General features: G+C 38.5%; 1 protein-coding gene across 2 annotated transcripts in view; it reads right to left on the bottom strand.

The window, feature by feature from the left end:
• Positions 1–4,008: 4,008 nt before the first annotated feature.
• The window catches only part of OSTM1 (osteoclastogenesis associated transmembrane protein 1), a 42,883-nt gene continuing 21,571 nt past the window's right edge, over positions 4,009–25,320 (bottom strand). The window contains exons 4-6 of one of the 2 annotated variants that reach the window (XM_027551275.1): positions 18,865–19,029; positions 15,768–15,933; positions 4,009–6,084 (exon numbers count right to left, since the gene is read on the bottom strand). In XM_027551275.1, the coding sequence (XP_027407076.1) occupies positions 6,029–6,084; positions 15,768–15,933; positions 18,865–19,029 (387 nt within the window). In that variant the 3' untranslated portion in view covers positions 4,009–6,028. The remainder of the gene's footprint in view (positions 6,085–15,767; positions 15,934–18,864; positions 19,030–25,320) is intronic. The other variant, XM_027551276.1, reaches the window with a different exon arrangement.

Genomic DNA, 25,320 nt, shown 5'->3' with positions numbered 1-25,320 from the left:
GCCTTAAGTTATGTAGGGAGAACTATGATTACAATTAGAGTTCAAAGAAAAGAGAGATAAGTGGGGCTGGAATTGTCTAGAAAAATCTGTTGAAATGGGATTTGACCTTGATGCAGAGAACAGCCAAATGTACATTTACTTGTGGGACGCTTGGGTTAATTTTCTCAACTCTGATCACACCTGAGTCATCACAGTGCTATTTTCCAGAAGCATGGTCAAGCCCCCTTCCAATTTTCCTTCCACAGTCTGCATGGCAGGCAAGATTTTCATCACTGTGAGAGCAGAGGGGGGCTTCACAAAGAGCGATGCAATTTGAGTGCTGATGAGGCCAACAGGTTTGATTCTGAAGGTTGCTATTGCTGCCAGGCTGTAACCTAGATATAGAAATGTGCTGCTTCAAATGTTCCATCAGGAGAATTGGCTGGGGAGCACTAATCCTAAGTGAAACCATCTTGATTACAAAGGAAGAAACGACAACACCATATCGTTTAACTGCTGAACCTTACAATGAAACACAAAGCGGCATTAATGTTCTCTGCCTGTAATGCTGCGGTTTAAGCAGTTAATCTTATTTTAGCTGAATGGCATGTTCATTACAGCAAATAAGTAGGTAATGTGTGGGATTACTGAAAGGAAAGATAAATTAAACCAGTTATGGGCATGATGTTGGTTTTATTTTAACTGTCCGATTTAACTTGGTATTTTTCAAGAGTCAGATCTAATATACACGCATTTAGTAGAGATTAAGCAGATGGAACTCTTGCCCAGAAAAGGTATTGTATGGAACTTAAGATGCTAGATTTAAGGGCAGCAATCCGTGATCCTTGGCACTGGTTCCAGCCTGGAATCTTCAGTGCTTAAACTGGAGGGTTCCTGAATGGCAAGATAGCACTTTTCTCTTTCCATTAATTTAGTTGTGTTTTCACCATTTATATTTTTCAAGGGCAGCTGAAGGACTTTTCTTCAAGGTCTCAAACATCCTTCTGAGTGGATCTGCTACAAAACAGTGTGTAGTTCAGGGAAACACAGTGTTTTTCCACTTACTTTCTTCAAAAAGTGTTACCCTGACTCCAAAAATCATTCACTGACCGGGTACAAGAGGAAATTGAGATATAGTCCTTGAACTGGAAAAGATTAGTCTAGTCAGGAGAGGAGGGATAATAATCCCAAACATAAGAAACCTAGGAAACAATGTGAGAAGATGTCTAATCAAGTGCCAAATTGTGTACCACAATTTGTGAGTACTACTGTCAAAAAGACTAGTACTTACTAAGCAGTATGAAGTACTACTTAGTACTTAATACCACAGTGGGGTATTGCACACTGCACTGTAGGCTATTCATATACTTAATCTCATGTGATTTGCACAATAATCTTGTGGGGCCAGTATCATCAGTACCCCCCACTTGTTCAAGGACAGGGAAGTAAATTGTCCAAGAAAGGGGAAAAGCAGGAGTTTAATCCCAGGTCTGATTCTAACATTCAGAAAATGAAGATTATGGCATCCGGTCCCATCACTTCATGGGAAATAGATGGGGAAACAGTGGAAACAGTGTCAGACTTTATTTTTCTGGGCTCCAAAATCACTACAGATGGTGACTGCAGCCATGAAATTAAAAGATGTTTATTCCTTGGAAGGAAAGTTATGACCAACCTAGATAGCATATTCAAAAGCAGAGACGTTACTTTGCCAACAAAGGTCCGTCTAGTCAAGGCTATGGTTTTTCCAGTGGTCATGTATGGATGTGAGAGTTGGACTGTGAAGAAAGCTGAGCGCCGAAGAATTGATGCTTTTGAACTGTGGTGTTGGAGAAGACTCTTGAGAGTCCCTTGGACTGCAAGGAGATCCAACCAGTCCATTCTGATGGAGATCATCCCTGGCATTTCTTTGGAAGGAATGATGCTAAAGCTGAAACTCCAGTACTTTGGCCACCTCATGCAAAGAGTTGACTCACTGGAAAAGACTCTGATGCTGGTAGGGATTGGGGGCAAGAGGAGAAGGGGACGACAGAGGATGAGATGGCTGGATGGCATCACTGACTCGATGGACGTGAGTCTGAGTGAACTCCGGGAGTTGGTGATGGACAGGGAGGCTGGCATGCTGTGATTCATGGGGTCGCAGAGTCAGACATGACTGAGCGACTGATCTGATCTGATCTGATTCTAAAGTCCTTATTTTTTCCTTTATGACAAGCTGCTTTCTTAAATATGAAGAGTCAAGAGCAGAAGAAAATCATAAAAGATGTCATGAAAGGAGTGAAATTGGATCTGAGTCAGAATGTACCTTAAGTCCAATTTAAAGAAAACAAAATTATTTACCAGTACCCACTTGAAAATTTCCAGATAATACAATTACCTTAAAACATTTAACTCCAAGAATCTGACCTTGACTTTTATACCATTGTTATGTTTTCATTATGTATATTTTAATCCCACAGGGCATTACTGTTGTATACAGTCAATTATTATTTAGACTTACCTATTTTATCCTTTTCATCAATCTTTTTTTCTTACATCACTGGGTTTCCATCTAAGTTCATTTTGCTTCTGTCTGAAGACCTAGCTTTAGTACTTCCTTTAATGCAGGCCTGCTTGTAATAATTCTCTCAGCCTTTATGCCCAGATATGCCTTATTCCCCTTTTAATTTTGAAGAGCACTTTTTGCTGGGCATAGAATTCTAGATTGTCAGTTACTTTCTTTTAGCACTTTGAAAATATTCAGTTTGCCTTCTGGCTTTCATTATTTCTCATGAGAAACCAACAATGAGTTTAATTACTGCTCTCTTGAAGGTAAGCCTTTTTTTCTCTAGCTGTTTGTATGATTTTCTCCTTAGTTTTCATTTACTATGAATGTGACTAGGTTTGGGGGTTTGTTTTAAATTCTATTTGGACTTCTTAATGTGTGACAATGTTTTTCACCAGTTTTGGAATATTCTCAGCTATTATCTTTTCAAAAATTGTTTCTGTTCCATTTTTCTCTCTCCTTTGCTTCAGGAACTTTAATTAAATTAAATCTTCTCACCGTTTCCTCTGTATCTCCTATCTTCCCATTTGTAGTTTCAAAATTTTTTATCTCCATGTTTTCTTCTGGAAACACTATAATTTATTCTTTATCATTATTTACTCTCTTGGCTATATGGGTCTTTAGTTATGGCACGTGGGATCTTTAGTTGTAGCATGCAGGATCTTTACTAATACAAATAACATCTATAGTGTCTTGTACCATATGAGACAATATTGATGTAATTATTGACAGACAATTCATCTTGTAAACAGGTGACATAAACTTATATTGACAGTACTATATATGTATTTTCCTTCCTTATGATTTTCTTAATAACATTTTCTTTTCTGCAGCTTACTTTATTGTAGGAATACAGTATATAATGCATATAACATACAAAGTATGTGTTAATTGACTATGTTATTAGTAAGGTTTCTGGTCAACAGTGAGCTATTAGAAGTTGGGTTTGGGGAATTATATGTGGATTTTCAACTGTATGAGGAAAGCCAGCTCCCCTAACCCCTACGTTCTGGGAAAACATTTCACTTTATAGGGAGTACACTGCACTAGAAAATAGATCCCATCTGTGAAACATTAGAAAATAGTGTCCCACAGAAGTAACATTTACCAACTAAACTCTGTTATTCATTGATTTAGAGTTACACTGTGGGAGAGCTGATGTTATTTCTACCTATCAAATCTAAATCATTGTCTTCATCCAAAAGTACATTTTTATTTGCAGCAAAGTTATAAGATAGATAGTACTTTTTAAATTAATTAATTTGGCCATAGAGTATGTTCAATCTTAGTTTCCTGACCAGGGATTGAACTGTGTCCCCTGCACTGGAAGCACAGAGTCTTAACCACTGGACCACCAGGGAAGTCCCAATATGTACTTTCAAAAGTACATATTGAAACTCAGTACCTGAAAATTGAAATGTGATGTTCAATTACATCTGAAGTTAAAAAAAAAAAGTATTTAAAAATCAAACACAGCACTTCAATTTCTTTAAGCTATTTCCTTTATTTCAAAGTGTCAAAAAACTAAAGATATTCCGGTACACACACATATACTATGAATCTAAGAATTCAGAACTATGCAAAGAATTTTTCAATATGACTTTACAAATGAAATATTTACATACTTTAGCATAGTGCTTAATACTTATTTTTGAATTCTATTGCTGATGCTACTTCTAAAGAGCAATGACTCTTTAGAAAAATATTAAAGGGATGCCTTTTCTTTTGTAAAGTGCTTATTAGCAGCCATATCCAAAAGCCAGGGTTTTCAGAAATACATAATATTAAAAGGTGCTCAAAGAGTCACTTCTTACAGAATCGAAAATGCCATTTTGTAACTTTGCACATGTAAACTGATTTTATCTGCATTAATGAAGGATTGCTTTCAATGGCCCTCAACTATATACTTCAAATCAAGATAGTGCTATTAGCATTAGCAGCGTGAACAGTAACAGCAGAACAAACAGCAGCACATTTTAAATAGATCACAGCAGACTAGAAAAACTGTAACAGCTTTTGGATATGTTACACATCCAAGAGTGGGCCTTCTCTTTCACTCTGTATACATGGTAAACATTTAAAAAAATAATAAAAAACATTATCTTGTCTCTCTATCAGAACATTTTACAGTATATGAAGGAATTCAGATTCTTGTACCAATTAGGCAAATTCTCGTTTCTATATAGAGCAGCCTTTATTTTTTCAAAATTTAAAACAAAGCCTAAAAAAAAGAAAAGAGGAAAGAAAGAAAACCTATTTCCACCAAGATGGCAAGAAGGAATTAACAAATGAAACACCAAACACTAAAACACCTGAGGGAAGAAAACATGAACAATTTTGAATTTTTTTTAAAGGTTTATATAAACATTCCAAAAAGGAATTCATTTTCAACTGTGAAATATCTGACTTCATTTTAATCATATATCACCTTCATTTGATATTAATAATTTAGAAAAAAAATAAGCATCATCTTAGCTGAACTGCATTCTGTATCAGACTCTACTGACTCATGCCTGCAGTATAAACCATTCAATAGTCTTAGAGTGAGCATCCCCTCAGGTCCCTATTTTCTGAATCTTAAAGGGTTTTTTTACACCTCCTTTTCCTCTCTTCCAAAACTCCCCATATCTTCCAAGAGAAAAATCCCTATTAAAAAAAAAATCACAATTTAAATACAGTGTGACAATGCTACATTTGATTTAAAATAGTAATAAATTATAAATTGCCAAATAATTTAATATTTCACAATGCAAATCCCTGGTATAAAAAAGAATCCATCTTGCCCTGAATATAATAAAGCAGTCCAGTGATTTCAAATTACTTATGAAATAAAGGCAAAAATAAGGTGTAAAATACTATTTATAAAAGTCAAGTAAGAAACCAGTTATCATAAATCTTTTTACAAAGATAAATGTAATGTGCCTTCCCAATTCTAAAAATTGTTTGGGAGGTTTATAATTAGTGGTTTCAAAAATGACTTTAAGGAAACTAGAGATGGAATTACATATTAATTGTAATATATGACATATTAAATATATGTGATAATAACACTGCAATGATGAGAAATTTAATCTTTGGACCTGCTACTTTTCGGCAAGTACATTTTTTTCAAAGTCTTTGCTATAACTGATTAATTTTTAAATTGTTAGTTTTCAAAAACTTTGCTATTTGAGATACTATGTTAACCAAGGAAATACAGGAAGTCTCATTAACAATATGTCTACAAAACAAAACAAAGATTGTTCTTGTATCTTTCGTTATTTTAACAAATACACTTTAAAATAGACAACATTGCTATGCCTGGAAATTAAAAATACCCAAACCGTTAAAAATGGGGTGGAAAAGGAAAGAAAAACTGAAAATTCTTATTTAAAAATAAATCTGAAGTCCTTGCATTTCTTAAGAACTTGACTTGTCAAATCACAGTTTATCTTCTTTTGGACCAAGCTGTGTCTTCCACCATTCATCCATGGGATAAGATGCTGATTCTCCATTCTGTAGGTTTCAATTGGAATTTTCTTGAATGTTTGCAAAGCTTGTACTGGACTTGAGACGTTTCGCTACATAAATCAAAAGTATTATATTTTAACTTAAATTTCATTCTCCAAACATGATAGTTCATTATTTTATGTAAACTATAGTGTTCATCTATTAATTCTATGTTTGAATCTGAATCTATTCAATCTTATAAGAATTAAATCTACATCTATTTTTTTCTACTAAACTCAAAAACATAACTTTGCTAGAAGCTCATGACTTTGTTGGAAGCAGTACCAAATAAAACAGACAACTTATGTCATTCTGAACCTTACAATCTTAAATATGTTATATAAGTGAAAATACTCTAGTTAAAAAATGGAAGTGCTATAAAGTATAATAATAAAATTATATATTTGGAAGTCTAATCTAGAAATCCAAATCTAAGTTTCCTTGAAAGAATTCAATGAAAGAATTCTGCAATGTTTAAAAAAATTTTAAACAGTTTACAAAGCAAAGTGAGTTGGACATTACACACACTGCACAAACATAAATGGCTGCTAGTAAAATATATGCAACCAATTTTGATTATGGTGTTGATAGGACTGAGTCATTAGAGTTAATTGACAAAATCATGGTTACTGGCTAGGTAATATGTTTTGTTCTTAAACATGTTTCTCATGTTCCAGAAATTAAAAACAACCATGCCATAGTGAAGGTAACTTACGCTGGATAACTAAGGAATCTCTCTACTTCAGAGGTTCTCAACACTAGAACAGAGGTTATGATTTAGGTTTCCAGTGGTATTCAGGCATCTGGTTGTGCTTTTTCTTTTTGTTTTTTGAAAGCTTTGCAGACAACTTTGATGTATGGCCATGGATGAGAATGACTATTCTAGTTTCTATCAGGGTCTCCCCCGACCACTCTAAAGTGCAAGATGACTACATGACTTCCTCAGACCAGTGTATGGCTTCAGAGTAAACTTAAAAGGAACTTAAACTAAAAAACAACCTAAGATAAAGCCTTCTTAAGCCTTCAGTGGATTTGGGGAGCAAACTAAATAAAAAAATTTTTTTAAATTATGTTGTTTGATAATTTTAAAATTATTTTAATTTGAAATTAAAAATTTAAATTATTAAATATAATATAGTTTCTAATTATCAAATTCATTAAACCAATCAGGTAGCAATACCAGTGAGTACATATAACCATTACCCTGTGGCTCAGTGATAAAGAATCTGCCTACAATGCAGGAGCCACAGGAGATGCACATTTGATCCCTGGGTTGGGAAGATCCCCTGGAGGAGAGCAAGGCAACCCACTCCAGTATTCTTGCCCAGAGAATGCCATGGACAGGAGCATGGCAGGCTACAGTCCATAGCGGTGCAGAGTAGGACAGGACTGAATCGATTTAGCAGGCACACACCCACATATAACTGTAACTTCTTTGCTTCCTTATTCTCTATCTGATAAATCTCCACATCATCCAAAATTCTACCCCAGGGATCATTTAATGGTAAATTCCAATATCCCTAATGCCAAGTGCATCTTCTCTTTCTCTGCAGTCCAACCACACTTTATGCACTTCCACTACATTTGTTGTGATGATTGGATTATGGTCAGTATATTTTTTGAGGGCATCTATTGTGCCTTGCTCCTTTTTAAATCCCTAATTCCCATAGGACTTGATGAATGGGAATGTATAAAATGGTAGCATAAAGAAAAGCAAATTAAAATTTCCATGAAGTAATAGCACAAGAATTATTTGCTTATGCTAACATTTCCTTAAATTCATCATTTAATTCATAAACAATGCCTCTGAAAAACATTAATAGGTATTATGCAAAGGTCCTATTGTCAAGTTTGGGGGATATAATTAACGTTCAGGTACCTTATGAAGGTCATGTAAAGGAATATTACAGGACTAGTATTATGAGGAACACACTCTAGGAACTGCTAACTTTAAGTATAATGTTCTTTTATTACACAAATATTTTTGAGCATTTACTATGGGCCATGTAGAGAAGCTCTATACAGTCAACAAAAACAAGACCAGGAGCTGACTGTGGCTCAGATCATGAACTCCTTATTGCCAAATTCAGACTGAAATTGAAGAAAGTAGGGAAAACCACTAGACCATTCAGATATGACCTAAATCAAATCCCTTATGATTATACAGTGGAAGTGAGAAATAGATTTAAGGGACTAGATCTGATAGACAGAGTGCCTGATGAACTATGGACGGAGGTTTGTGACATTGTACAGGAGACGGGGATCAAGACCATCCCCATGGAAAAGAAATGCAAAAAAGCAAAATGGCTGTCTGGGGAGGCCTTACAAATAGCTGTGAAAAGAAGAGAAGTGAAAAGCAAAGGAGAAAAGGAAAGATACAATCATCTGAATGCAGAGTTCCAAAGAATAGCAAGGAGAGATAAGAAAGCCTTCCTCAGCGATCAGTGCAAAGAAATAGAGGAAAACAACAGAATGGGAAAGACTAGAGATTCTTCAAGAAAATTAGAGATACCAAGGGAACATTTCATGCAAAGATGGGCTCGATAAAGGACAGAAATGGTATGGACCTAACAGAAGCAGAAGATATTAAGAAGAGGTAGCAAGAATACACAGAAGAACTGTACAAAAAAGATCTTCATGACCCAGATAATCACGATGGTGTGATCACTAACCTAGAGCCAGACATCCTGGAATGTGAAGTCAAGTGGGCCTTAGAAAGCATCACCACAAACAAAGCTAGTGGAGGTGATAGAATTCCAGTTGAGCTATTTCAAATCCTGAAAGATGATGCTGTGAAAGTGTTGCACTCAATATGCCAGCAAATTTGGAAAACTCAGCAGTGACCACAGGACTGGAAAAGGTCAGTTTTCATTCCAATCTCAAAGAAAGGCAATGCCAAAGAATGCTCAAACTACCGTACAATTGCACTCATCTCACACGCTAGCAAAGTAATGCTCAAAATTCTCCAAGCCAGGCTTCAGGATTACGTGAACTGTGAACTTCCAGTTGTTCAAGCTGGTTTTAGAAAAGGCAGAGGAACCAGAGATTAAATTGCAAACATCCGCTGGATCATGGAAAAAGCAAGAGAGTTCCAGAAAAACATCTATTTCTGATTTCTTGACTATGCCAAAGCCTTTGACTGTGTGGAACACAATAAACTGTGGAAAATTCTGAAAGAGATGGGAATACCAGACCACCTGACCTGCCTCTTGAGAAATTTGTATGCAGGTCAGGAAGCAACAGTTAGAACTGGACATTGAACAACAGACTCGTTCCAAATAGGAAAAGGAGTACATCAAGGCTATATATTGTCACCCTGCTTATTTAACTTATATGCAGAGTACATCATGAGAAATGCTGGGCTGGAAGAAGCACAAGCTGGAATCAAGATTTCCGGGAGAAATATCAATAACCTCAGATAGGCAGATGACACCACCCTTATGGCAGAAAGTGAAGAGGAACTAAAAAGCCTCTTGATGAAGGTGAAAGAGGAGAGTGAAAAAGTTGGCTTAAAGCTCAACATTCAGAAAACGAAGATCCTGGCATCCGGTCCCATCACTTCATGGGAAATAGATGGAGAAACAGTGGAAACAGTGTCAGACTTTATTTTTTTGAGCTCCAAAATCACTGCAGATGGTGACTGCAGCCATGAAATTAAAAGACGCTTACTCCTTGGAAGAAAAGTTATGACCCACCTAGATAGCATATTCAAAAACAGAGACATTACTTTGCCAACAAAGGTCCGTCTAGTCAAGGCTATGGTTTTTCCAGTGGTCATGTATGGATGTGAGAGTTGGACTGTGAAGAAAGCTGAGCGCCGAAGAATTGATGCTTTTGAACTGTGGTGTTAGAGAAGACTCTTGAGAGTCCCTTGGACTGCAAGGAGATCCAACCAGTCCATTCTGAAGGAGATCAGCCCTGGGTGTTCTTTGGAGGGAATGATGCTAAAGCTGAAACTCCAGTACTTTGGCCACCTCATGCGAAGAGTTGACTCACTGGAAAAGACTCTGATGCTGGGAGGGATTGGGGGCAGGAGGAGAAGGGGACGACAGAGGATGAGATGGCTGGATGGCATCACTGACTCTATGGACGTGAGTGTGAGTGAACTCCGGGAGTTGGTGATGGACAGGGAAGCCTGGGGAGAAGGCAATGGCACCCCACTCCAGTACTCTTGCCTGGAGAACCCCATAGACGGAGGAGCCTGGTAGGCTGCAGTCCATGTGGTTGCTAAGAGACTGACATGACTGAGTGGCTTCGCTTTCACTTTTCACTTTCATGCATTGGAGAGGGAAATGGCAACCCACTCCAGTGTTTTTGCCTGGAGAATCCCAGGGACAAGGGAGCCTGGTGGGCTGCCGTCTATGGGGTCACACAGAGTCAGACACGACTGAAGTGACTTAGCAGCAGCAGTAGAAGGGAGGCCTGGTGTGCTGCGATTCATGGGGTCGCAAAGAGTCCAACACAGCTGACCGACTGAACTAAACTGAACTGAACTGATGTACTTTCTAGATGCTGGTGATATAGTGGTGAGCAAGATAAACTAAATCCATTTTCTGATGGAACTTACAGTTGAGTCAGGGTAGACAAACAAATAAGGTAGAAAATAAGTGGAAAAGTTAATTTAAACAGCAATTAAATGCTATTAAAGAAAGATGATATATAAGAACTAAACAAAAGGTGTATTCTTAGGTTGGGGAGATGGTCATAGAAGGTCTTTTTGGTCATAAAAGGTCTCTTAGGTCTTTGACTTAAGACCTGGATGACAAGAAGCCAGTCAAGGCAAGTGGGGAGGGCAAATGTAAGAGCCTTGGAAGGAGGGCAGTGTGAATGAATTGGTGTCTGAGAGGAGAAGAAACCTACACACAGCATCATGAGTACGGAGAAGGGTGGATGCAAGTAGTTTAGGAAGGCAGATGGGAGTCAGATCACATGCAGCTTGGAGAGCAGACCCTAGAATAAGTTTGTATTTTATTCTAGGTGCAACAGGTACATAGGAAGGGTTTCAAATGGGAGAGGAGCATGGTAAAATTTATGTTTAAAAATTCACTCTAGCTGGTATATGGAAAATGGATTGTAGGGGGTCAAGAAATTAATGTACAGATATCAGTCAAGGGACTCCTGAATTAGTGCTGACAAGGGACAATATATTTAAGATGTATTTTTGGAAATAAGGCTGGCAGTATTTGCTGATGAATTTAAAGGAGTGGGGAAGTGAATATGGGAATGGGGAAATAAAAGAAAAAGAATTAAGAAAATAGAAAGACATGAAAAGAAATTAAGAGACAAGATTTGTGACTTGTACAACCAGGTGAACTCTTACTGTTCAGTTCAGTTCAGTAGCTCAGTCATGTCCAAATCTTTGTGATGCCATGGACTGCAGCATGCCAGGCTTCCCTGTCCATCCCCAACTCCTGGTGCCTACTCAAACTCACGTCCATTGAGTTGGTGATGCCACCCAACCATCTCAGACACTGTCATCCCTTTCTCCTCCCGCCTTTTTCAATATTTCCCAGCATCAGGGTCTTTTCCAATGAGTTAGTTCTTCACATCAGGTGGCCAAAGTATTGGAGTATCAGCTTCAGCATCAGGCCTTCCAATGAATAGTCAGGACTGATTTCCTTTAGGATGGACTGGTTGGATCTCCTTGCAGTCCAAGGGACTCTCAAGAGTCTTCTCTAAGACCACAGTTGAAAAGCATTAATTCTTCGGTGCTCAACTTTCTTTATAGTCTAACTCTCACATCCATACAGACTATTGGAAAAACCATAGCTTTGATCAGACGGACCTTTGTTGGCAAAGTAATGTCTCTGCTTTTTAATATGCTGTCTAGGTTGATCATAGCTTTTCTTCAAAGGAGCAAGCGTCTTTTAATTTCATGGCTACAGTCACCATCTGCAGTGATTTTGGAGCCCCCCAAAATAAAGTCTCTCACTGTTTCCATTGTATCCCCATCTATCTGCCATGAAGTGATGGGACCAGAGGCCACGATCTTTGTTTTCTAAATGTTGAGTTTTAAGCCAACTTTTCCACTCTTCTCTTTCACTGTCACCAAGAGGCTCTTTAGTTCCTCTTCACTTTCTGCCATAAGGGTGGTGTCATCTGCGTATCTGAGGTTACTGATATTTCTCCCAGCAATCCTGATTCCAGTGCTTCATTTAGCCTGGCATTTCTTATGATGTACTATGCATGTAAGTTAAATAAGCAGGATGACAATAGACAGCCTGGATATACTTCTTTCCCAATTTGGAACCAGTCTGTTGTTCCACGTCCAGTTCTAACTGTTGTTTCTTGACCTGCCTACAATTTCTCAGGAGCCAGGTAAGGTGGTCAGGTATCCCCATCTCTTTCAGAATTTTCCAGTTTGTTGTGATCCACACAGTCAAAGGCATTGGCATAGTCAATAAAGCAGAAATAGATGTTTTTCTGGAACTCTTGATTTTTCGATGATCCAGCGGATGTTGGCAATTTGACTGATCTCTGGTTCCTCTGCCTTTTCTAAATCTAGATTGAACACCTGGAAGTTCATGGTTCACGTACTGTTGACCTGGCTTGAAGAATTTTGAGCATTACTTTGCTAGCATGTGAGATGAGTGCAATTGTGCGGTAGTTTGAGCATTCTTTGGCATTGCCTTTCTTCGGAATTGGAATGAAAACTGACCTTCTCCAGTCCTGTGGCCACTGCTGAGTTTTCCAAATTTGGTGGCATATTGAGTGCAACACTTTCACAGCATCATCTCCCAGGATTTGAAATAGCTCAACTGGAATTCCATCACTTCCACTAGCTTTGTTCATAGTGATGTTTCCTAAGGCCCACTTGACTTCACATTCCAGGATGTCTGGCTCTAGGTCAGTGATCACACCATTGTGGTTATCTGAGTCATGAAGATCTTTTTTGTATAGTTCTTCTGTATATTCTTGCCACCTCTTCATAATATCTTCTGCTTCTGTTAGGTCTATACCATTTCTGTCCTTTATTGAGCCCATCTTTACATGAAATGTTCTCGTGGTATCTCTAATTTTCTTGAAGAGATCTCTAGTCTTTCTCATTCTATTCTTTTCCTCTATTTATTTGCACTGACCACTGAGCAAAGCTTTCTTATCTCTCCTTGCTATTCTTTGGAACTCTGCATTCAAATGGATATATCTTTCCTTTTCTCCTTTGCCTTTAGCTTCTCTTCTTTCCTCAGTTATTTGTAAGCCCTCCTCAGACAGCCATTTTGCCTTTTTGCATTTCTTTTTCTTAGGGATGGTCTTAATCACTGCCTCCTGTACAATGTCATGAAACTCCGACCATAGTTCTTCAGGCATTCTGTCTATCAGATCTAATCGCTTGAGTCTATTTATCACTTCCACTGCATAATTGTAAGGGATTTGATTTAGGTCATACCTGAATGGTCTAGTGGTTTTCCCTACTTTCTTCAATTTCAGTCTGAATTTGGTAATAAGGAGTTCATGATGTGAGCCACAGTCAGCTCCCTGTCTTGTTTTTGCTGACTGTATAGAGCTTCTCCATCTTTGGCTGCAAAGAATATAATCAATCTGATTTTGGTTTTGATCATCTAGTGATGTCCATGTGTACAGTCTTCTCTTTTGTTGTTGGAAGAGGATGTTTGCCACTACCAGTGAGTTCTCTTGGCAAAACTCTGTTAGCCTTTACCCTGCTTCATTCCGTACTCCAAGGCCAAATTTGCCTGTTACTCCAAGTATCTCTTGACTTCCTACTTTTGCATTCCAGTCCCCTATAATGAAAAGGACATCTTCTTTGGGTGTTAGTTCTAGAAGGTCTTGAAGGTCTTCATAGAATTGTTCAAGTTAAGCTTCTTCAGCATTACTAGTTGGGGCATAGGTTTGGATTACTGTGATACTGAATGGCTTCCCTTGGAAATGAACAGAGATCATTCTGTCGTTTTTGAGAGTGCATCCAAGTACTGTATTTTGGACTCTTTTGTTGACAATGAGGGCTACTCCATTTCTTCTAAGGTATTCTTGCCCACAGTAGTAAATGTAATGGTCATCTGAGTTAAATTCACCTATTCCAATCCATTTTGGTTCACTGATTCCTAAAATGTAGATGTTCATTCTTGCCATCTCCTGTATGACCACTTCCAATTTGCCTTGATTCATGGGCCTAACATTCAGGTTCCTATGCAATATTGTTCTTTATGGCACTGGACTTTACTTCTATCACCAGTCACATCTACAACTGGGTATTGTTTTTGCTTTGGCTCTGTCTCTTCACTCTTTCTGGAGTTATTTTTCCATTGTTCTCCAGTAGCATACTGGGCACCTACTGACCTGGGGAGTTCATCCTTCAGTGTACTATCTTTTTGCCTTTTCATTCTGTTCATGGGGTTCTCAAGGCAAGAATACTGAAGTGGTTTGCCATTCTCTTCTCCAGTGGACCATGTTTTGTCAGAACTCTCCACCATGACCCGTCCATCTTGTGTGGCCCTACACGGCATGGCTCAGTTTCACTGAGTTAGACAAGGCTGTAGTCCCTGTGATCAGTTTGATTAGAGTTCTCTGATTGTGATTTTCATTCTGTCTACCCTCTGATGGATAAGGGTAAGAGGCTTATGGAAGCTTCCTGATGGGAAAGACTGACAGAGAGGGAAACTGTGTCTTGTTCTCATAGGGGCCATGCTCAGTAAATCTTTAATCCAATCAAACAAAGACACTGGTCAGAAGTAGTATGTGTCTCCTGCAGCGTTAAATAGATTTGCAAAGCAAATACAATGCTAAACTTTAAAGGTACACGAAGCCCTGAAAAATAGTTTCTCAACAGTGAGGTCTCTGCAATGTTTTGTTATTATTCTAAATAAATGCTTTTAAGACTGACTTATGACATATTTACAGAATTCTGACATCTTCAAAATACTTTACTAAATACACCCATGATAAAGACTCTCTGCATTGTGCAAACTGATCTACAAGTAATCTTTTTTTAAGTCAGATATATTAGAAGTGAAGTTAGATAAATCATGAAGAAATGCCAGAAAAAGATTTACAGGGAAAAAAATTTTATATCCTAGGTTCCTAGACTAGGAATAATATTTCAAAGAAAAAAAGCCTGATGTTTTTCTCTAGAAAATACCCTCTTTTAGAAATACTAAAACTACTCAGGGATAAGCCCATATTTTCACTCTGATAATACAGAAGAAACATATGAGACTTGGAAGTCACTTTTCTTGGCTAGTTGAAACCTTCTAGTTAGTGCTTTTTCTGCTCTGCCCTATTTGATAGGGAGAAAGGAAAGGAATTAATACATACCGAGTATATGCCATATGTCAAATAACTTTCTTGCAACTACAATTCCAATTTGTTCATAAACAGTCTTTGTGCAAGCTACAGTTTCTCCCTACCACCTGCTGCTTGTCTGGTGGTTCTGCCATGGGTAGTTCTGCAAACGGGCCTAAAAGTGGTCTACTATTTATTTACCTATTACGGCTGTCTCAGGTTTGCAAAGCCTTTGTTGCTATTGCTCTGTTGTTGTCAACTTTATTCCGGGGAATCTAGCTTTCTCAACTAAAGCTTCTGAAAGATACTGTATACTAAAGTTTGATTATAAACTCACTTATAAACTTACACATCTCTTCCATTAGTGAACAGAGTCGTAAAATTTGAAGAAGACAGCTGTTTCAAGCTAATATACCTTGAGCTCTCAGAGTATATACTATTTCTAAAGGAGGCTTAGATTTTTTTTTAAATATAGGTTTTTATCTAAATAAAAGAATAATCGTAAAAAGAAACTTACGTAGGATGAGTTTGCGTTTCTTTTGCTCTGAGTGAAGAAAACTACTAAGGTAGAAGACAACAGGTAGAAAGAGAATGAACACAGAAACAGCGATTACAGGCACTGTGTCCCTGCAAAGGACTGAACAGTTGAAAGTTCGACTCCAAAGTTTCCGAGTAATATTCATCTGAAACAATAACAAATACTGTTACTCTGTTTTTCATTTAATTTGTCTTCAAATTCATATAATTATTTTGTTAATAACAAGACCCCAGAATTTAGACTAAATATACATCCCTAAAAAATTACTAACAGTTGAGGACAATTTCTTTTTGTAGGGAAATAAGCTGGTTCACAATTAGTCACTGTATACATTTATACCCATACAAAAATCTCATATTCAAAATTCATAATACTGTCCAAAGAATTTCAACCTTTCACAGACTTCAAACACAGAACTTGCATCAATAGAAATATAGTTAGACTGTGCTTCGTTCATTAAAAAATATTTAAAAGGGTAGCTATGTGAGGTGATAAATGTTAACTTGACTCTGGGAATTCTTTCACAGTGTAGATCAAATCATCATGTTGTATACTTTAAATATATAACAATATTATTTGTCAAATATACCTCAATAAAACTGGGGGGGAAGTGTCACAAAAACAAAAATTTTTTTTCATATGTTATCTATGTAATTTCACTGAGCTTGTTGCAATATTGTTAGAATGGAAATAAAAATATCAACTTTATAAGGCGTCTCTTTTTTCGTAAGGCTTCTCTTCAAGACATGATATCTATGCAATGCTTAATCTCTTATTTAATATATTACGAAAGATTCATACTCACGGCAAGTAATTTTTTAAGTAGGTAGTATCTAATGAGTCACAGACCCTTTATTAAGACAATGTGTGCATGTGCGCTAAGTCCCTTCAGTCATGTCGGACTCTTTGTGACCCTATGAACTGTAGCCCGCCGGGCTCCTCTTGTCCATGGGGATTCTCCAGGCAAGAACACTGGAGTGGGTTGCCAGGCCCTCCTCCAGGGATCTTCTCAACCCAGGATTGAACCGGTATCTATCCCCTTCACTGGGAGCTGGGTTCTCTACCACTAGTGCCACCTGCCAAGTCCTTATTAGACACTGTTAACAAGCAGCATGCTTTAAATACACTTGGGGGCTGCTGTACCTCGCATTTGTTGAGCTCATGATTTCTGTCAAACAGGCTAAATGATACAAGGAAACTGCCAAATTTAATGTAGAAAACTGTTCCTGCCTCAATTTTAATTGAATTTACAAATGGTGCCTTCTAAGTTTGTTGTAATTTTTGCTTATTGCAAGATGAATGTTCTAGAATAGGTTGGTCATGTTGATTTCTTCTGTAATTCAACTTATGTCATGGAGCCAATATTCATTTTTCTTCTTTATTAAAATAATTAAAGACTATTATTCTCTTTTATTGGAGGATAAGTTTTCTTTTAAATTCTTTTAAAGAGAATATAAAAATTCTTTTAAAAATATACAAATTCTTTTATATTCTTTTTAAAAGATATTTATTATTTACTTGGAACCTACTAGAAAGCCAAGTATTGACTATTCTAAACATCAGGAACAGCTGCTGCTGCTGCTAAGTCGCTTCAGTCGTGTCTGACTCTGTGTGACCCCATAGACAGCAGCCCACCAGGCTCCCCTGTCCCTAGGATTCTCCAGGCAAGAACACTGGAGTGGCTTGCCATTTCCTTCTCCAATGCAGGAAAGCGAAAAGTGAAAGGGAAGTCGCTCAGTCGTGTCTGACTCTTGGCGACCCCATGGACTGCAGCCCACCAGGCTCCTCCATCCATGGGATTTGCCAGGCAGGAGTACTGGAGTGGGGTGCCAATGCCTTCTCCAAGGAAGAGCAGTAACAAACAAAAATCTCTGGTACATCCATATTAAGTGCTTTTTACCATTCTAAATATTACTGATACACTATGTTCATCTCAAGCTGCTGTAATTCACACTCATCATTCTCAAACATTAGGTTTACCAATGTTGACCACAAATTATCTGCTTTTTGCCAATAATTTTTCAATTTCTTTTAACACTTCAATAATCAGGTATCACATTCCCATAAAGAGGCATGATCGCCATCTAGTGGTACCCCATGTAAAGGCAGGCTATTCAATGGAGAAGAGTTTTTGCTGACCATTCATTCACCCTATGGAGAAAGCAATGGCACCCCACTCCAGTACTCCTGCCTGGAAAATCCCATGGATGGAGGAGCCTGGAAGGCTGCAGTCCATGGGGTCGCTGAGGGTAGGACACGACTGTGAGACTTCACTTTCACTTTTCACTTTCATGCATTGGAGAAGGAAATGGCAACCCACTCCAGTGTTCTTGCCTGGAGAGTCCCAGGGACGGGGGAGCCTGGTGGGCTGCCGTCTATGGGGTCGCATAGAGTCGGACACGACTGAAGTGACTTAGCAGCAGCAGCATTCAACCTATATACATGTTACTAAGGGCCTGCTATTTGCCAGGTGCTATCCTAGAAAACTGAACAGTGAACAAAAAAGGACATGAAGTCCTTGTCCTCCTGAGGCTTATATTTTTTAGTAAGGAGAGAAAGACTGCAAATAAGGAAACAAAACTTTTTCAGATGGTAATAGATACAAAGAAATAAAGCAAGAGGATAGGAAGTAATTGAGGAATGGCTTCAGAAACACGTAATAACAAAACCTAGAGACTTCCTGAATTAGTAACAAGTGCACAAGAAACTAAAATGCAAACATCTAACAATACCCATACCTCTGAAAATGACACTCATCATCAAATTTAAAAAACAGGATGTATAAATGGAGTATAATCAATAAAAATATTAAATCACTATGTTGTATACTTGAAACTAATATAATATTGTAAGTCAACTATACTTTAATAAAAAGTACCAAATATACTAAATTATCAACTTGTTGATGAAGTATCTGATTAATTTCCATTTTAGCCTTACATATCAGGATATTCTAAAACATACTACTTAGCAACTAGTTATTTCTGGTTGAAGACAGCATATGCAGATTCTAATAATAACAGAAGGCATATTCAACACTGCAAAACATATATTGTTTCACAAGCAAAGTACTTACTGCATCCTCCACGTCAATGCATAAATGTGTTCCAAATTCAGCCTTGCTTTCACGTTCATTTATTTTTTGCATTTCACCGTACAGACTACTCAGAGTTGTATATGCTTCACGACAGTTTTTGCATACTTCCGAATAATTTCTTAACTGAAGACTGTGTGTGCTCCCCTAAAACATCAAAGGCACATGTGATACACGTTACGCCTGTAATACACACACTAAACATTGAATTTTAATTAAATTTCCTAGAAGAAATAATAGAGTGCATTAAAGTGCTGAGCTGTGATGTGGGGAAGGTTGCTAAACCACTGTGAGTCTTGGTTTTATCACCTATAAAGTAGGGATACCCTTACCTGTATTACAGGTCCCAAGGAATAAAGACTGATGTATAACACATAGCAAAATGTTTGGCACTTTCTAGTTGCCCCTGAATTTTGAGAACGACAGCACTAACCACTGTTAACTGAGAACAAAACTAGCTCATACACCAAATTAATGATACCTACACACCAAAAATTTCCTAAGTTATCTTGTCATTTATATATCTGCCCTTATCTATCCTGCTGCTGCTGCTGCTGCTGCTGCATCGCTTCAGTCGTGTCCGACTCTGTGCGACCCCATAGACAGCCCACTAGGCTTCCCCGTCCCCGGGATTCTCCAGGCAAGAACACTGGAGTGGGTTGCCATTTCCTTCTCCAATACGTGAAAGTGAAAAGTGAAAGTGAAGTCGCTCAGTCGTGTCTGACTCTAGCGACTCCATGGACTGCAGCCCACCAGGCTCCTCCGTCCATGGGATTTTCTAGGCGAAAGTACTGGAGTGGGGTGCCATTGCCTAAAGTATGCTCCTGCCTGTACTGAACGTGAACACTGAAGTCTACCTTACTGAGACAGAGGACTTTATTGATGAATAAGGAAAAGGCACCTAAACTACATTCCTTCCTCAACCCTCTTTACCCCAAGGCTTACAATCCAGGCCTTTCTGGTCAACAAAAAGGAACTAATACCAATGAACTGTATAACCTGAAATGAAGGTAATGGGTATAAGACATAATGTTAGTGGATATTAACCTTTTCCACTTCTAGTACTAACACTTATTATTTCAAGAACAAGTTTGCTAAACAGTTCACACTTTTGTTTTCTATTCCATTTATTCTTTACCTTGGAGCCTGAAGAAATAACATTAACTGACTGCTGGAATGAAAGAAAAAAGAAAAAAGTTACAGAAATCAAGCTGATGGAGCCTCTACAACATTACCCTCACTATCCGACAGAGAAACTCAGTCTCTGTTCAGTTCTACCACAAGAAATAGCCCATTGCCTGTTTTTCATAGAACAAATGTACACTTACCTAAATATGTTCAATCAAAAATTGAGCCTAATGCCTTGATAGAGGAGTATAATTTTGTCATTTATATTAAAACTTAAAATGTACATATCTTTTGACATTGCAATTTCACTTCTAGGAATTTACCAGACAGATAAACATGGATAATACCACCAGCCCTGCCAAGGGCAAGTAGAACCATGACTGACCCCAAAGCCAGCATGCCCTCCTCTGAGGACCTTGTGGCTATCATGTCCATCTGTCCATGGGTCTTTCTTTGCTCTGAGTAACTCCAAAAGGGAGCTGCAGTTTATCTGAGCTCGAGTGCTGGGCAGAGGCAGCTGACCACAAACCAGACAGGCAGTCCTCCAAAGAAGCGAGGGAAGAGGATAGCTTGAACCTCGGAAGAACACATGGGGCCAGGAGAGCAGACAGTTGGAGACCTCTGGCTCCAGCCAGTCTGGGGGTCAAGGGCGAAATCTGAATGCAGGTCAAGAAGCAACAGTTAAAACTGGACATGGAACAACACACTGGTTCCAAATTGAGAAAGGAGTACGTCAAGGCTGTATATTGTCACCTGCTTACTTAACCTATATGCAGAATACATCATGCGAAATGCCGGGCTGGATGAAGCACAAAGCTGGAATCAAGACTGCCAGGAGAAATATCAAGAACCTCAATACACAGATGACCTTATGGCAGAAAGTGACTAGGAACTAAAGAGCCTCTTGATGAAAGTGAAAAACCTGGCTTAAAACTCAACATTCAAAAAACGAAGACCATGGCATCTAGTCCCATTATTTCATGGCAAATAGATGGGGAAACAGTGGAAACAGTAAGAGACTTTATTTTTGGGGGCTCCAAAATCACTGCAGATAGTGACTGCAGCCATGAAATTAAAAGACGCTTACTCCTTGGAAGGAAAGCTATGACAAACCTAGACAGCATATTAAAAAGCAGAGACATTATTTTGCTGACAAAGGTCTGCCTGATCAAAGCTATGTTTTTTCCAGTAGTCATGTATGGATGTGACAGTTGGACTATAAAGAAAGCTGAGCACCAAAGAATTAATGCTTTTGAACTGTGGTGTTGGAGAAGACTCTTGAGAGTCCCTTGGACTGCAAGGAGATCCAACCAGTCCATCCTAAAGGAAATCAGTCCTGAATATTCATTGGAAGGACTGATGCTGAAGCTGAAACTCCAATACTCTGGCCACCTGATGGGAAGAAGCAATTCATTGGAAAAGACCTGATGCTGGGAAAGACTGAGGGCAGGAGGAGAAGGGGACAACAGAGGATGAGATGGATGGCATCACTGTCTCAATGGACATGAGTCTGAGCAAACTCCAGGAGTTGGTGATGGACAGGGAAGCCTGGCATGCTGCAGTCCATGGGGTCACAAAGAGTCAGACATGACTGAGAGCCTGAACTGAACTGAACTGATACCCCAAAAGGACTGTCCTTGTTTGTAACAGTAAAATACTGAACCAAACAAAAATCTCCATCAATATAAAGACTGACTGACTAATTGGTGGCATGTGTGTGCTGCTGTGTTTAGTCGCTCAGTCATGTCTAATTCTTTGTGACCCCATGGACTGTTGTCTGCCAGGCTTCTCCGTCTATGGGATTCTCCAGCCAAGAATACTGGAGTGGGTTGCATGCCCTCTTTCAGGGGATCTTCCCAACCCAAATGGTGGCATAGTCAAACAATAAAAAAGCCCTGTGATGTTTGAAACAAATGAGGAAGTAGGATTCTCGGAAGATGATGACATCAGCATGTGCCTGTCTCCTGATTTCTTTTCTGAAGAGACTCAAGAATAGACCATAAACCCAGGCCCCTGAAGAGCACTGCAAATTACAAAGGCATGCCACGCACATCTCATGGGAAGGCTCTACGACAGCTATCACACCATTCCCAGGGAAACTAGCTGGCAACACAGTCTCTTGTGACCCTCTAGCCCCTGCAACCACCCACTGTCCTCTAGAGATGCGAGGGGCTGGCAAAATAGCTCCACCCTGCCTGCAAGGCCATCCACAAAAAGCAGTCTCCACACCCACCAAGACAGTCCAGCCTCCAGAAAAGCTACCGGTAAATACATACTGACATAAGATGGATTTGGTCTGGAACTTAAACCCACATCCCTGCCTCATCGTTGAGCCAGAAGCCACTGCCACAGCCAATACCATCAATTTCACTGCTACCACCTATCTCTTTAGCTAGTTCCCCTCCCTTCTGTAACACACACACACACACGCACACGCACACGCAGACACACCCATGTAACACTGGCGTTGCCCTCCCCCACACATCCTATAAAACACTAGCATTGCCCAGAACTCAGGCCTCTTTATCACTTCTACCTACACTCACATCCAAGTCTCCAGGCTTGATACTATCTGTACCTGATGACTTAAATCTACAGCTCCAGCTCATACCTCTTCCCGATAATAAATAAACCGATCAACCATTCAATTCAAGGAACAAGAAAAATGACAAAACCAAAGGAATATAGGAGGATAATCAGTGCAAAAGCATAAATTAACACATTAAGAAAAATAAAATAGAAACTGATAAAGACAATTGCGGATTTTCAAAAAGACAAATACAAACATACCTTCAACAAGCCTAAATAAAATTCAAGGGAAAAAAGGTCTCATAAGTACAGCATTTAAAGTAAGAAAGGAAATGTAGCTACATATATAATAGAAATTTTAAGGAGTAACCAATTACTAAATGCAATGCATTATCCTGGAATGAATCCTGACACAGAAAAAGGATATTAGTAGGAAAACTGGTGAAATCAGAATGAAGTCTGGCGTTTAGTTAAGAGTTATGTACCAATGTTCATTTCTTATTTATGACTAATGTACTGTGGTAATATAAGGTGAACATGAGAAGAAACTGGGTCAAGGTATACAGGAATTCTCTGTATTACCTTTGTAACTTTTATAAAAATCTAAAATCATTCCAAAATAAAACATTTTAAAATAGCCAGTTAAAATCTGTAGTGGGGGAAGAAAAGATACAACTCCCAAAGGCACCAAACACTACATAATAAGACCTTGAAATAGGGACTTTTCCAGTGGTCCAGTGGTTGGGAGTCTGCCTTGCAATGTTGGGGATGTGGGTTTGACCCCTGATCAGGGAACCAGGATGCCACATGCCACAGAACAACTAAGCCTGTGCACCACAACCACTGAGTCTGCGTGCTCTGGAGCTTGTATGCCACAACTAGAGAGTCCGTGTGCCACAACAAAAGATCGGCATGACACAACTAAGACACGCCACAGCCAAGTAAGTATTTCTTAAAAACAACCTTGAAATAAAGTTAAGATCCATTATAAGGCCTATATGAAATTTAAATAAATAAATAAAACTGTGCTAGAGAACATTAAAAAATAAAGAATAGTGGTGGCTGCCAGGGGCTAGAGAAGGAGGAGATGGGGAGTTATTGCTTAATATGTACCGAGTTTCAGTTTGAGAAGATGAAACATTCTTGAGATGGATGGTGGTGGAGTTGTACAACAATGTGAGTGTACTTTAATGCCAATTAACTTTACACTTAAAAACTGTAATGTGGTAAATTCGGTATTGCCTATTTTATTTCAATAAAAAAATAGTGAATATACTGTACTCCTAGATAGAAGAGCTCAATATCATGTCAATTTTTCCCAAATGATAAATATAAAATGTAATGCAATTATAATAAAATATCAAAATGATTGATTTTTTAAAACCTGGTTCTAAAATTCATTTCTCGGATTTATTTAGTAAATCCTGTTTTGACAGTCAAGAAGCCATCAGAATAAAAAGTTGGAGCTAAGGCTCACATGTGTGTGTGCTCAATCACTAAGTTGTGTCCAGCTCTGTATGACCTCATGGATGTAGCCCACTAGGCTCCTCTGTCCATGGAATTTCCTAGGCAAGAATACTGAAGTGGGTTGCCATTTCCTTCTCCAGGGCATCTTCCCGATCCAGGGATCAAACCCTCATCTCCTGCATTGGCAGGTGGATTCTCTACCTTTGAGCCACCAGGGAAGCCTCTAAGCCTCACATCTTACACCAAAATAAATTTCAAATAGATAAATGACGCTTAAATATATAAAACAAAATCCTGAAGGTCCTAGAAGAAATCATAGGAGAAAATTTTTAAATAACCTCAAAGTGGGAAAAGGCCTTCTAGTGTGATGCAAAATCCTTAACTCATTAATTTTGATAAATCTAATGACATGAACGGAGAAGGCAATGGCACCCCACTCCAGTACTTTCGCCTAGAAAGTCCCATGGACGGAGGAGCCTGGTAGGCTGCAGTCCATGGGGTCGCTAGAGTCGGACACGACTGAGCGACTTCACTTTCACTTTTCACTTTCATGCATTGGAGCAGGAAATGGCAACCCACTCTAGTGTTCTTGCCTGGAGAATCCCAGGGATGGGGAAGCCTGGTAGGCTGCCGTCTATGGGGTCACACAGAGTCGGACACGACTGAAGTGACTTAGCAAAAAAAAAAAAAATGACATGAAAATTTAAATTTTCTTCACAACAAAGAAGCATGATAAAAAGACAAACAACAAACCAGGATAAAAATATTTGCAACCAACATCCCAGGAAAAATGCTAGCTTCCCTCAAGTATATGTATCAGAACTAGTGTTGTTTGGTTTCTAAAACCAAAGAGCTCCCAGATAGGTTTGGTAAATACTGTGTACAGTAATTACTATTTGAAGTTTTACATAACGTACATTTGTCCACTGAAGTTCTGCAGTCCTGTAGTAAAGCATTTCTCACCTTTATTAACACTAAACCTTTTTTTATGGACTATCTATTAAATGCTTGCAGAACATATTTTGGGAAATATTTATCTACTATATGTTCATCTAATAAATGTTTTTTACTATACTCAGGGAAATCCATAATTCTGTTATCACATTTATTAAAGAGAAAATCATACATACCTATATCTTAAACATGTTTATAACTATTTTTGTGGATTACTTACTTGATTAAAAGCAAGTTTCAAAACTAGGACTTTACCAGAACTCCAGTTTCACCCTTCACCACCACCAGGAAAGCTCTAATACTAACATTCAAAGGTCAGAGGTGGAGAAAACAAAACCCAATAACTTGGTTTCTTAAAGG

The sequence above is a fragment of the Bos indicus x Bos taurus genome, chromosome 9, assembly GCF_003369695.1.
Source record: "Bos indicus x Bos taurus breed Angus x Brahman F1 hybrid chromosome 9, Bos_hybrid_MaternalHap_v2.0, whole genome shotgun sequence".
Taxonomy (NCBI): domain Eukaryota; kingdom Metazoa; phylum Chordata; class Mammalia; order Artiodactyla; family Bovidae; genus Bos; species Bos indicus x Bos taurus.
This window is presented reverse-complemented; position numbering and strand designations above follow the sequence as displayed.